Source organism: Panthera onca, chromosome B4 (assembly GCF_046562875.1).
Source record: "Panthera onca isolate mPanOnc1 chromosome B4, mPanOnc1 haplotype 2, whole genome shotgun sequence".
Taxonomy (NCBI): Eukaryota; Metazoa; Chordata; class Mammalia; order Carnivora; family Felidae; genus Panthera; species Panthera onca.
In genome coordinates, this window is record NC_138345.1 from 67,697,933 (window position 1) to 67,712,497 (window position 14,565).

The 14,565-nt window shown below is 34.2% G+C and overlaps 1 protein-coding gene across 1 annotated transcript in view; it reads left to right on the forward strand.

The window, feature by feature from the left end:
* The first annotated feature begins 457 nt into the window (after positions 1-457).
* MUC19 (mucin 19, oligomeric) overlaps positions 458-14,565 on the forward strand; it is a 111,767-nt gene continuing 97,659 nt past the window's right edge. Inside the window, exons 1-16 of the mRNA XM_081796295.1 lie at positions 458-521; positions 909-1,079; positions 2,071-2,318; positions 2,390-2,621; positions 3,047-3,196; positions 3,290-3,412; positions 3,561-3,622; positions 4,044-4,257; positions 4,359-4,475; positions 6,318-6,368; positions 7,426-7,485; positions 8,113-8,341; positions 9,307-9,424; positions 9,876-9,936; positions 10,162-10,259; positions 13,882-14,092. Coding sequence (XP_081652421.1) covers positions 458-521; positions 909-1,079; positions 2,071-2,318; positions 2,390-2,621; positions 3,047-3,196; positions 3,290-3,412; positions 3,561-3,622; positions 4,044-4,257; positions 4,359-4,475; positions 6,318-6,368; positions 7,426-7,485; positions 8,113-8,341; positions 9,307-9,424; positions 9,876-9,936; positions 10,162-10,259; positions 13,882-14,092 — 2,209 coding nt within the window. The remainder of the gene's footprint in view (positions 522-908; positions 1,080-2,070; positions 2,319-2,389; positions 2,622-3,046; positions 3,197-3,289; positions 3,413-3,560; positions 3,623-4,043; positions 4,258-4,358; positions 4,476-6,317; positions 6,369-7,425; positions 7,486-8,112; positions 8,342-9,306; positions 9,425-9,875; positions 9,937-10,161; positions 10,260-13,881; positions 14,093-14,565) is intronic.

A 14,565-nucleotide genomic window follows, 5' to 3' on the forward strand; every position in this document is an offset into this window, starting at 1 on the left:
ATGCTATTTTTCTACTTGGTGCTATTATTATAATTATAAATCATTTTTATATTGTTTAAATTAATTAAGATACTTCTGGGACCCAAATTTAGTGTAAGGTTTCTCTACACATGTTTTCGTCTCCAACCACAGTTTATTTTCAATACCATGATTCTCTCTTTAAATTACGTACTCAGTTGTCTGAGTAATACTATAAAACAGGGTTTCTAAACATTTTATAGACTGCAATTTTGTTTTGTTTGAGAGAAAATTAACTTTCTATAGATGAGACATGTTCTCTCTGCTTCTACATACTTCTCCCAATTGGCCAACTTTTACTTTACTTTCCTAGCCCCTGAAATCTCTATAGTTCATACCTATAAACAAACAAACAAACAAACAAACAAACAACCAGAAAAGAAAGAGATCCAATGAGGAAAATAACTTCAATATTTATATTGAAATTTGAGTCCGAGTGATGATAATTGAAAAGGGAGAAACAGCTTTGGGTGCAAGGGTGCAGTTGAAATATTTCAGGAAGGGTAAAAGTTTCCTGTCTGTCCAGTTACCTGTCTTGGGACTGACAAATTCAGTATGACCTATAAGTTAATGCAGATATATTTGCTCTTGTTTACAATACCGAGGTGTTAATTGTTTGCTCATGTTCTACAGAACACAGTGAGATTTTCTTAAATGGCCTCAATGCTTCCGTTTTCTTATGGAATTCTCAAACCTCATGGTAAATTGGTTGTCACGCATACCCCTGATTACACTTTGTGGAATTATAATATGGAAAGTTGTATAGGGGGGAGGGATTTTTTTGAACCTATAATGAAGGCCTAGTTCAAGTAATGTATATAGATTAATTTGTTGTACATTATGAATGAATGCAACTTTTCTCTGATAATGATTGTATTTTTGTGTGGTAGAGAAAACCCGTTCAGCAAGTGGTTTTGCCAGTGGTATCTCTGGTGGTATTGAATTTGGTGGCACTGCTTCAAATCAAAATGACATTGGTAGGGGTCCATCTGGCCAAAGTGGATTTGATGTGAATGCAGTAAGTGGATTAGCTGACTCTAATTCTGCTCCCAGTGAAACAGGTATTCTAAGTTGTTTCTTAGTTTCTGCTTTTGACAGAAAAAGTCAATTAGCAAAGCAGGGTGTTTCTTTTGACCAATACAGATTTTAATATTAGAGGAACTCATGGAAATGATTTTTAAATTCTGTTTGATTCTTAAAGGATCTGTATTAACTTTAACAGAAATCAGCAACTTAAACATTTTAATGAAGAGACAATTAGATTTAATGCTTTTATGAAGGGGCTTGGATCTGGTAGGGAGAGATCCAGTTTCTATCCCCAATCTTTCCTGCTAACCTTCTGTGGACTTTGGGAAAGCCACTTAAGCTCTCTTGTTCCCAAGTTTTGTCATAAGGAACAGAAAAATTTTGGTCACATGTTTCTGTACTTTTGTGATGCTAACTTCTGAAGTTTCAACACTCCTATTTTAACTAGTTTCTTGAAAAAGAATGCCAGAAAAAAAAATTACAAAAGTGTGAATAAGTAGCATTTTATATTTTGGAGATTACAGTTGGTGGAAGAAGTTAGGGCCAATAAAGTACATTAAATCTAGCTATTTTTGTGTCAGAGAAATTTGTCTTAAAAGATGTGGTAATTGGTGGAAAACGGAAGAATAGAAAGGAGCTTGTTGGTAAATCCATGGGTTTTGGCTCTTATATCAGTGCTCAGGAATTCTGATCCAGACTTTTAAGAAAAAAATACAAATAATTTACATCCTTTGGTTTTGCTCTTGACAACTGTTGAGTTTTACACTTGCCTTTTGATTTTGGTCTTGGTGGTGGAAAGAAGGGTGAATTTGTATGTGGTCTTGGTAATTCTGGCTCATGTGGAGTGGGTGTCAGTGGTTTTGAACAAAAAGACTTTGCTAAAAAAATGAAATAGGGAACATTCATAAAAATGAATAGGGAACTGGAAAATCAAGTTCCAGTGATCTAAGTATTACTATTTAGGTTTTGTGCATAAAAAGTAGAGTCATAAGTTGTATTTAATTATTACCTGGTAACAATCTTTTTTTTTTTTTTTTTTTTTCATTTCAGCAGATAACACCAACACAAGACATAGGGATGGATTTAGTAGCAGTGTCTCTGGGAATTTGGGATTTGGTTTGGGGACATCTGATCAAAAGGGATTGGACATTGGTAGAGCTGACTGGAGTGAAATGAGCAACAGACGATCTCCTGGGGGTGAATCAATAGGTTTTGGATTTGATGCCCGTAGCCCAGGTATTCCAACTAAGACTCATTCCAGAAAATTTAAAATTAATTAACTACTTGTTTAAAAATACACTTTTTAAATATTTAACAATCAACTAACTAAGTAAAATTAATTTTTAATAACATTTTAATTTTTCTGTCAGTTGGAACCGGGTCTTTTGGTTGGGAACTTGGAAAAAGGAAGGGCGATAATGCATTTGGTTTTGGAGCTTCTGGTTCGAGTTCATTTGGTGGCAGTGGCATTAATAGCAAAATAAAAATTGAAGGAAATCAAGTGGGTAGTTCTGGAGGACCCATTTCCAATGATCTAGGTATTGATATCTCATTTTTATGCATAAAAATTTCTGAATCATGAAACATTTTCAATGTACTCTGTGATGTCATTTTATATTCTGGAGGTGATACTGGTTTAAGATGCTGGTTTAAGATGCTGATAGCTCAAGTATTCCACTCAGTCTCTGTTCCTGAGAAATCCAATTGGATTTCAAACAGTCATTCTTTTATTTTGATATTATTTTGAATTTTCTATTAGTGGGAAGGCCTGGGTATTTTGATTTTGGACTTGAGGGAAAGATATTTGGAACTGATTTTGGTTTTTGAGATTCTGGTTCAAATTGCTGTGGTGACATTGGCCTTAGTGAAAATGGGATAAAATATAATGATGAATCTAGTTCCATGTTTTAGGTGTTGATGTTTAATTTCTGTGCATAAACAATATTTGAATCATAAAATTTATTGGAAAATGTTCTGACAACAATCATTTTACATTCTGCAGGTGGCATCAGTGCAAGAATTAGAGATAGTCTTTTTGATGGCATATCAGAAAATTTGAGATACGGTTTTGAGAAGCTTGGTCAAAAGGGATTTGGAAGCAGAGGATCTGACTGGAGTAAGAGCAGCAGGGAATCTGATGTCAGTGGCTCAGGTAGTCTAATAATCTTGGACTCTGCTCAGGTGAAATCTAAATTGATTTCAGCCTTTCATCTATTATTTTATAACATTTTTATTTCTCTGTTAGTGGAAAAGTCCTCATCTTTTGATTTGAAACATGGAGAAAGGAAACGTGAAGCTAAATTTGATTTTGGAGATTCTGGTTCAAATCGATTTGATGACATTGGCCTTAGTGAAAATGTAATAAAAGGTACCAGAGAATCTAATTTTAGTGGTATGAATGTTGACAGTTAATTTTTTGCTTAAAAATTTCTCAATTATAAAATTTATAATTAATGAATTTAATAATTTGTAATTATTAAATATATCCTGTTGACAAACTTTTAATATTCTGGTAGAAGTACCAGTGCAAGAAGTGGTGGTGAGCATGCTGGTGAAAAGTTTGAATATTCAGGATTTGGTATGTGGGTATTTGGTAAAAAGGAATTTGGAGGCAGGGGATTGACAGAATGAGCAGTACCATGTGTGTTTTGTCTGGATCCTTGAATCTCAGGTCCAATGCCCACAACTTGGGCATTCTCCTAACCTGGACTCTTGGGGAAACTGAAATGGGTTTCAATTTTTTGATCATTTTTAAAAGTAACACTAAGAATTTTCCAATAGAGGGAAGGACTTGGTTGTCTAATTTTGAAAATGGAGAAAGGAAAGGTGAAACTCAATTTCATTTTGGAGATTCTGGTTCAAATCCAATGGCCATGGTGGTACAGACTTGGATGGAAATAGAGTAGGAGGTACTGGAGGCTATAGTTCCAGGGCTCTAGGTATTTATGGTTAATTTCTGTGCAGAGAAAAATTCTGAATCATGGTATGCATAAAAAATAATTCTCATGACCATCATTTTGTATTCAGCAGGTGACTCAAATGCAAGAAATGGGGATGAATATTCTGGTGGTATCTCTGAAGACTCAGGATTCAATTTGGGGTCATCTGATCAGCAGGGATTTGGAATCAGTGGAATTGGTAGGAATGGAGAGAGTGGCAGTGGAATCGTGGGGGCTGGATACTTGAGTCCTGGATCTGATGTCAGTGGCACAGGTATCTTCACCTGGACTCTGTTCCCAAGAAATACAAATTAGTTTCTTCCTTCTTCATTTCTTTTAATCACACTTTTAATCAATTAATTGATTTTCCATTAGGAGAAAATACTTGGTATTCTGGTTCTGGAAGTGGTGGAGGAAGGAAGGGTGCAGCTGGACTTGGTGTTGGTACTTCTGGACCAAATGAATTTGGTGAAACTGGCGTTAGTGGCACAGGTACCTGTGATACTGGAAAGGATGTTATTGGGTCTGGTTCCCATGGCCGAGAATTGGGATTTATGTCTGGTGTTTAGAGGGTCAGGATTCTAACATATGTTATAAAATAACAATGAAAATCATAAACATCAATAATGATATAAAAAGCAAGACAAAATCCTGAAATGATAAACTGTATTTAGACGTGATCAGGAAAAAAATCATTTAATATTTTTTGTAGAGCGTGGAATGAATTTTGTGGCTATGATTATATTTATGTGGAGCTGTTTTTGTTGCCTTTATGCAAAATTGATTTGGAGTCACATATGTGAAGAGGTGATTTGTTGGGTTTGATCTTTGTGCTCTGGATCTGGACTTTAAATTATTTTGCAAGTTTATTTCTGATAAGACTAAACAAATTCCATCCTTTTTGAAAATCTCAAAATTTAATATTTCTTCTTAATGGAAGCATTAGAGTGAACAGTCTAAGAATTTGTGGTAGTATTTATTGTGATATGCGGACTATTTTGATTCTTCTGTTGGAAAGTCTTGGGTGCCACTAGACTAAGTGATCTCAGAACTGTGGGCAGTAGATTCACTTCTAATGACTTAAGTGATCTGAAAGATATTCAGGATTCATACTTAGAAATCAACTTTGGGATTGATATGTTCTTAAAAGGTAAAGTCTAGTTAGCAAGAGATATACTTAGTGTAGTAATGGCTGACCTCAGTCAGGATTGACTATCAATGAATCTGTTCAGAAAAGGCTTGGTAATAAAGAAATAATAATTCATTTTTGGATTGTTCTTAATCTTTGGACATCAGTTTTGAGGTCAACACTTCAGTGGAACTGAGAAATTTGAGATCACTGATTATTTATTGCCATTGACCTTGTTTAAAACCAGTTAGTAAAATGGTTTAAGAGACACTGAATTTTTAACCCCTAGATCTGCTGCCATTAGCTCAGGTATTCCAGTTTAGGATGTGTTCCTGAAAAATGTATTAAGAAATAGTTGTCTCTCCTCTTTCTATTGTGGAGTGGTTACCAATCTGAGACTTCTCTGCTGTTTGGATACCAACTTTTGACTGCTTTCATGTTTTTCAAATGAGACAGACTTGTTTTAATTAGTGTTCTTTCCGGTAGTGTATCTAATAGCAGTAAATCTAGTGGCTTTGAAGTGGCAAGTTCTGGATCTGTTGGCATTATTGTCTTAACATTAGACATGTTGAGATGAACTCTCAGTTCAACTAGATCAGTTGTTTTCAGACTTCCAGTTTCTGTGAGTGCAGAATCCTTTGTTCAGTTGACATCTTAAAATGGTAGCTAGATTTTCCAAATGTAAAGCAATTCAAAGTGGGAGTGTGACTGAAACTGGGATAAGAGACCCTGGACCCTGTTTATGCAAACCTTTCTCTTTTCCTAAACACATTTTAAGACAATTGATCTGGAGTAAGTTAATTTGATCATTTCATTTGGTGGCAAGACATTTAATTTTGTTACTCCCACAGGTTGTTAAGTTGATTATATATATATACATATATATATATGTATACATATACATATATATATATGTATATATATATGTATATATATATGTATATATATGTATACATATATGTATACATATATATACATATATATATACATATATGTATATATATGTATATATATATGTGTGTGTGTATATATATATATATATATATATATATATATATATATAGCTTCACATTGTTCTAAATCTGCTAGCATTAGTATTGCTGAACTTGGATCCATGGTTTATCCATTAGATTTTAAAAACATTTTTTTTTCATATTTTACCAAGTAGTATGTATATACAGACTAACTATTTCGTATTAAAATAGGTGTCACAAGCCCAGCCGACCACAGTACCTCTGCACCACTCACTACACCAGGTAGTTTGACTTATGACTTCCAGTGCTTAACAATGCATATATATGATGTATGTGTATGTATCTGTGTGTTTATACATATATACATAATTCTGAAATTTAAGTGTTCTGTGGATTATTGATTTACTAGGACATGATATTATTATGTATTTTCCATGTTGAATTGAGCTTCTAAATGCTTCTCTTTGAGTACTAAAGTTTAGATCACCGACTGCATATTTTAAATAATTTCATTAATAAGGTAGATTAAATTATACTTTAAGGGAACCTAAATAAAGCATAATACAACTTCTCCTTTGTCATTTTAGATACACTATTTTTAAATGGCTTTAAAAATAATTTATAAAGATATTATGTTATATTATATTACCTAAGAAAAGACAACTGTAGTAAAGGCAAGTGGCCTCAAGATACACAATAAATAACACGTGAAAAATATTTTATAGTTCTATCAAAATATTCATTTGTGTTGTTGTTGCTTTTCTATTCTGCTTGCTTAACTGCTCTAAGATTTCATATAAATTTACTTGGTTACATACAAGGGTCAATGCATTAAAAATAATCAGGGGAAGGTTTCAAGGTATATGAATTTTCCCCTTTGATCAGTAGAATGAAGTTCTCTTCATATATAGATAATTGAATTATTAGTATTACACAGTGGACTGATTTAGTAAAATCTACCTTGGGCATGTTTAGCTAGTGACTCCCAATGAAAGTATGCTAGCAAAGTTCTGTTTATGAAGTTGAAAATATAGTTCTGTAAGGGATACAGCATATGTTAGTAATCGTACATGACTCAGAATGAATAAGCTCATAATGATTTCTGAAAATACTATGGCTAATTGTACCAAAAATATGGTACAATTCAGAGATCATCATGTACATGACTGTGGCAAATCACAGTTCTCACAAAATCAAATTGTATGATCAGGATAAAGAAACCCACTGATGGCCTTCAATATCAGCTTCTAAATTCCTACGTAGAAACCCAAATATTCTGTATATTTAGAATCAATGTAATGTTTTTAAGTTTAAATAATCTATGCATTATGTTAAATAGAAAAAGGATCCCACATTCCAGAAGCAACTCCGAAATACTCAGAAACAAATACAATTATTGGTAAGTAAAAAGGACTTTGATTTCTACCCATATTTTTATGTCCAAGCCAGCCAGTACCTAACCAATATTTTGAAACTAGTTGTAAACATTTGCCGGTCACCTATCCATTTTATCATTTTATGTCTGAATGACTCACATTCATACTATTTTCCTCAAAGATACATATATACACATATGCACATAACACATATACATGAACATATATAACATACATACATATACACATATACATGTACATAGAAAAACAATATTCTTTATACTTAATTGATATATGGTAACCAACTCGTGTAACATTAGAAAGACTATTTCTACAAAAAGCAAAATAAACAGGCAAACAGACCACAACTCCGATCATATATACCTCCCCACAGTAGAGACAATTTCCCTTTCCCATAGGAAACAAGATATTTTTATTCATGTTTTGTTTGAGACAGAACAGCAACCTTTGTGTATTCCCAAGGATTCAGGCACTACTTTTAGTGTGTTTTTGCTCTGTGTGAGAAAGAAAAGTACTTATTTAAGGTAGTGGCTGGGAAGAACAGAAACTTTCAGTAATGTTTTATCTTGGTACACAAACACTTAAAAAAAACACAGAACCATGAATATTCTACTCTAAATATTTTGTAGGCGAAGCTTCTACTTGGGGCAAAGGAGCATATAAAGCTTTCAATGGCCGCATCTTTTCCTTTGACTCGTCATGCGCATACACCTTCTGCCGTCATTGCGTGGAATCCGGAGAAGATTTCAATATTGAGATCAAAAGAAACAATAATAGTGATATTGAAAAAATAATAGTTAAAATCGACACTAATGACGTCTCTATTTTTGGTGATATCATCCTAGTTAATGAAGAAAGGTAAATGCCACAGTGTTATGGAAAAATACTATAGAATGACTTAAACTATCCTGAGCAAAAAGAGGGGTGCCTGGGTGGCTCAGGTGGCTAGGCATCTGACTTCAGCTCAGGTCATGATCTCCTGGTTCCTAGGTTCAAGCCCTGCATCAGGCTCTGTGCTGACAGCTCAGAGCCTGGAGCCTGCTTCAGATTCTATGTCTCACTCTCTCTCTGCACTACCCCTGCTCACGCTTGGTCTCTCTATCTCTCTCAAAAGTAAATGAACATTAAAAAGATTTACAGTAACCTGAGCAAAAAGAGAAAAGATTGACTAGGAAAAGATGATACTCTTTTCCTATTTTGGTGCTCACATTCATTATATTAAACTATTGGACAGGAGTCTGACAGAAGATTTTGTTATATGTGGAATTGTAAGATACTATATTTATTCCTATAACATGGTGGGGACAAACAACTAGTTTTGTTGTTTCCCTATTTTGAGTACTTAGATTTGGAACAACATGCATATTCAACACATCTGTTAATAGAGTATTTCAATTTTCATTTGTATGTTTGTTGTTAAAAATATGAGATTTTTCAATAGATTAAATTTAGGTCATTGTTTTTAGAAGTAGCAATTCATATTTGGAAGGGTGTAATATTTGAATAGTTTTCAGGATAAGAAGTTGAGACATGATATTCTCCTTGTGAACATTTCAAATTATTTGATCATTTATTCCTTACACTGCACCAGTTTCTTCTTTTTAATTTCTCCAAAGCCCCAAAGATTTATTCATTGTTCTTTAAAAGTCTTTCAAAAATTGGAAAAACAAAGCCATTGTGTCTCTTCTGAAATGGTAGGAAAAGCAAAGCTGCAATATTTACTAGCCAGTATTATATTTGAGATACTAAATATAGAACATGAATTATTAGAAAAACATATACTATTCTTACCCTTATGTGTACTTGTGCTTTAAACTTTTCAGTGTACAGATGCCATATAACAATAAATTGATACACATTAAAAAATATGGAGAACATAATGTCCTGAATAGCCGCAGAGGAATCATGTCTTTAATGTGGGACAAAAATAACAAACTCTCAGTAAGTCTGTCTCTGATTTTCTTACATTCTTGGGCCTTTTGTTCTTTGCTTTCAGTTATGAAAAGAATACATTATAAGGAAAATAAGAGCTAACGTTTACTGAGAAATCTCTATATATTATTCACGTGCTAAGCATTATCTTATTTAATATTTAAAATACATTGAAGTACATACTGTTATTAATCTTATTTTATAGGTGATAGAACTCAGGAAATTCAGGCTAATAAAAGTTAAATTATCTACCCAAAGACACATAGTTAGTAAGAGATGGAGTCAGGAAATTTCCAACTTCTAGATCCTGGTCATTTAAAAAAACGTCCTATAGTACTTCCTAAGTAACCAGCTTAGATAGAATTGAACATGAATAGACACTGTCCTTTGGTTTGGTTAAATTACATTTTGAGGTATTTTCAATATTTTATAAACATGTACATGTAATTTTTTTTAAAAGCTTACTCTTCACAAGAAATATCCAACTTGTGGTCTCTGTGGTAACTTCAACAGCACTCCAGGTAAGATTTCAATGCATTAGGTCTAAGAAAATTGCTTCCTGAAAGAAAATTAGAAAATAATTACTCACATTTGGATAAATCTAACAGAAATTTGCATTTGTATAAAGAATAAGAAATCATTAAAATAAAACAAAATTTATGTTGTCAACTTAGCTATATTTAGCTTGAAAATAATGTATATGTACATAATGAATCTCTTGAACTAAGCATTGTTTTCATTTTCAGGAGATGATATCAATGAACACATTGCCAATAGTAAAATTCCTGGTGATTGTCCCAAAGCTGTTAGTAAAAGCTATGATGTTTGTGAAGATGGCATGCAGGTAAGAGATTTATATTTCACCTAGCAGCAAATTTCAGCACTATTTCCCTTTGTTTCAATTTAGATACCCAACATCCTCTTCTAAGCATTCATGCCTTATTCTTGGAATTGTGCAACTACTTTTTCTCTAATGTCCTTATAGTCTATTTCTCAGTTTTAGTTTAGCTGTAGATGCTAAAATGTTTTTTCCTAAAACATTATGATATTTACTATATGTTAGTGTAAAATTCTGATTTTTTTGCACAGAGTTTTAGTTTGTCTGTAAACTGACATGCTTCACCTCTCCATTAAGTCTGCTGATGGATATTGATGGACTCTTATGCTGTGGAAATCCATGTCCTGTGTCCCTAAAAACTACTTTCTGTTCTCCCTTACTTTTGCCCCAGATAGCCAATCTGAATTGTCATACTTTGTATACTTTGCTTTCTTTTTGAAAAAGTTAAATGTAATTATTTTGACTACAATACTTGAAAATAGCCCTCTCTGAATTTTCTGCACTTTTGTAGTTCTGTCACATTGAATTTGATAGGTTGCATCCGTCTGTCTGTCTGTCTATCTATCTATCTATCTATCATCTATTTATTGAGTGAGCACATGTGCACACATGTGTGCACGTATGTGAGGGGGCGGGCAGAAGGAGAGGGAGAGAGAATCTTAAGTAGGCTCCACACTCAGTGTGAAGCTAGAGGACATAGGACTCCATTTCACAAATGTGAGATCATGACCTGAGCTGAAATCAAGAGTCAGACATTTAAATGGCAGAGCAACCCGGGTGTCCCCTGTTGTTGTTGTGTTATTGTTGTTTAGGATAGGTTGCATTTTTTTTTAATATTTTCTTCTTTGTAGTATTCATTTATTACCTTTCATTTATTTTTTTTTAATTTTTAATGTTTATTTTTGTTTTTTGTTTTTTGTTTTTTGGTTTTTTTTTCAATATATGAAGTTTATTGTCAAATTGGTTTCCATACAATACCCAGTGCTCATCCCAAAAGGTGCCCTCCTCAATACTCATCTCCCACCCCCCATCAACCCTCAGTTTGTTCTCAGTTTTTAACAGTCTCTTATGCTTTGGCTCTCTCCCACTTTAACCTCTTTTTTTTTTTTTTTTTTCCTTCCCCTCCCCCATGGGTTTCTGTTACGTTTCTCAGGATCCACATAAGAGTGAAAACATATGGTATCTGTCTTTCTCTGTATGGCTTATTTCACTTAGCATCACACTCTCCAGTTCCATCCACGTTGCTACAAAAGGCCATATTTCATTCTTTCTCATTGCCACGTAGTATTCCATTGTGTATATAAACCACAGTTTCTTTATCCATTCATCAGTTGATGGACATTTAGGCTCTTTCCATAATTTGGCTATTGTTGAGAGTGCTGCTATAAACATTGGGGTACAAGTGCCCCTATGCATCAGTACTCCTGTATCCCTTGGGTAAATTCCTAGCAGTGCTATTGCTGGGTCATAGGGTAGGTCTAGTTTTAATTTTCTGAGGAACCTCCACACTGCTTTCCAGAGCGGCTGCACCAATTTACATCCCCACCAACAGTGCAAGAGGGTTCCCATTTCTCCACCTCCTCTCCAGCATCTATAGTCTCCTGATTTGTTCATTTTGGCCACTCTGACTGGCGTGAGGTGTTATCTGAGTGTGGTTTTGATTTGTATTTCCCTGATAAGGAGCGACATTGAACATCTTTTCATGTGCCTGTTGGCCATCCGGATGTCTTCTTTAGAGAAGTGTCTATTCATGTTCTCTGCCCATTTCTTCACTGGGTTATTTGTTTTTCAGGTGTGGAGTTTGGTGAGCTCTTTATAGATTTTGGATACTAGCCCTTTGTCTGATGTCATTTGCAAATATCTTTTCCCATTCCGTTGGTTGCCTTTTAGTTTTGTTGGTTGTTTCCTTTGCTGTGCAGAAGCTTTTTATCTTCATAAGGTCCCAGTAGTTCATTTTTGCTTTTAATTCCCTTGCCTTTGGGGATGTGTTGAGTAAGAGATTGCTACGGCTGAGGTCAGAGAGGTCTTTTCCTGCTTTCTCCTCTAGGGTTTTGATGGTTTCCTGTCTCACATTCAGGTCCTTTAGGATAGGTTGCATTTATTTTATGACTGAATAAATGTTCACATATTCCTGTTTCAATCTAGAACAAAATTTTCCAGATCAAGATGTATGGATAGAATAGATAGAAGAGACTTTTTGTTTTCTCGACAATGGATGTTGCATTTCTAACCATCTTGTTACCTTCTAGCAAAGCAAATTAAGCCATGACATTCTGTATCATCTGCTGTCTTTCTTGTGAAACCCTCTTTGGTTTTCAGTTAGAATTGCCTTCTCTTTTTCCTCTGTTACCCTATGCTACTCCTTACTACTTATGATAAGATACCATCCACAAAAATTCCCCATGTTTTTATGTTCCCTGTAAGATTATGCATTCTATGATGACAAGACTTATGTTTTATCTGTTGTGGTAGTTGCACAATGTATGAGAACTTATTCCTGGTTGCTCAAAAATGTCAGTTCAGTGATTATATAAATTTATATTAAAGCTAATGCAGGGGCTCCTGGGTGGCTCATTCGGTTAAGCCTCTAATGCTTGGTTTTAGCTCAGGTCATGATCTCATGGTTCATGAGATTGAGCTGTGCATTGGGCCCTGTGCTGACAGTGCAGAGCCTGCTTGGGATTCTCACTTTCCTTCTCTCTGCCCCTTCCCCACTCATGCTGTCTCTATGTCTCTCAAAATAAATACACATTACAAAGCTAATGCATATTTATTAAAGACCTGCTACATGCAAGATATTGTGGTAAGTCAAGAGGATACAAAGTTCTATTTTTTACTCTAAAGGAACCTGTAATTTAGTGATAAAACTATACAAAAATAATAAATGAAAATCAATCCTTGAAGATTTTATTTCACTTAATCTTATACCTAACCTGGAGAATGTTATCAGTTGTCTTAGGCTTAATTGGTACAAATTATACATTTGCTTAACAGTGGTTTTTATATTTCTCTGTTACAAACATGTTAAGATAGAAAACAGCTATGTGGTAGTTAAAAAATGTAGACATTTAAATATTTTTGGGTTCAATAATATATGTGTTTACTTTCTTAACCAACATGAGAACAAATATGTTGTCTCTGGAGCCAACTCACATGGCCCCCACTAAGAAAGCACACATTCACTCTATTTTACTGCCATGGTTGCTCATCAAATATAAGAAGATTAATAGATAAAGGGCCAATGTCCCTTCTGTCTATTGTGGTGTCAGTCATTTACCATCCCACTCTCTGGCATCAACAATCTTTATTTTTTCTCACCCTTCCGTTTTCTCAAGTTGTAAACTTCATGTCGCCTTTAGAGAAGTTTTGATTGAGTGTAGGTACAACAATTTTTGAAGCTGTTGTACAACAATCCAAAATGCCAGAAGTGAAGTGTTCTTTTAGGAGTCACTGTACCGAGTATAATACTTTAAATACTCTCCATTTCAACCAGCAGTCAACAACTCTTCCTGCCAAAGCTACAGGTTATCATGCAGAATCAAACATATCTGAATTTATCTTTTCCTAAATGTTTATTTGATTGTCCATTTTTTAATGTTTCAATAAAACTTCATGCTTTATTTTGTAGCACTGTGACAAAATTATTGGAACTTACTTTGAGAAATGTAGAAAGGTCACCACTTTATCCAATGACTACAGAATGATCTGCATTGATGAGTACTGCCAAAATAGAGACAAAAATTCTACGTGTGACACTTACACAGAATTGTCCCGCCTCTGTGCCTCAGATGGTCCCGGCCCCTACGTATCCTGGCGAGATGATTCTGATGTGGTTTGCGGTAGGTTTTAAATTGTATTGCAGATTCCAAGCCAGAAAGTGTCTATAGCACTTTAAAATTGAGCTATATTTCAAAGTAATCTTTTCAAATGACTGTAAGCCCTGAAAGGGATCTTAGAGATGTTAGAGTCCTATCTCTCACAGGTACTTGTGAGGAAACTGAGACCTGTATTGGTGAAGTGACTTGCCGTAAGTTGCACTGCTTTGTGTTAAGATCTCAGTTAGGAAATTTATAGTCTTTACAATTAGTAAAAGTTACTGGGAAAAATGAGAAATAATGTAAAAATTGAAAATAGTAAGTGGAAAAGTTATCAAAAGTATATTGATTAGTACTATGATTTCCTTTCAAAAAATTAATAAAACATAGAGATGAGTTTCACACAAATATAAATATACTTTCAACCTATGTTTAGCTAAATCCTTAGAAGTTAAAATATGAGTAGAATATCAATTCCAAAGTAAGATGCAATGATA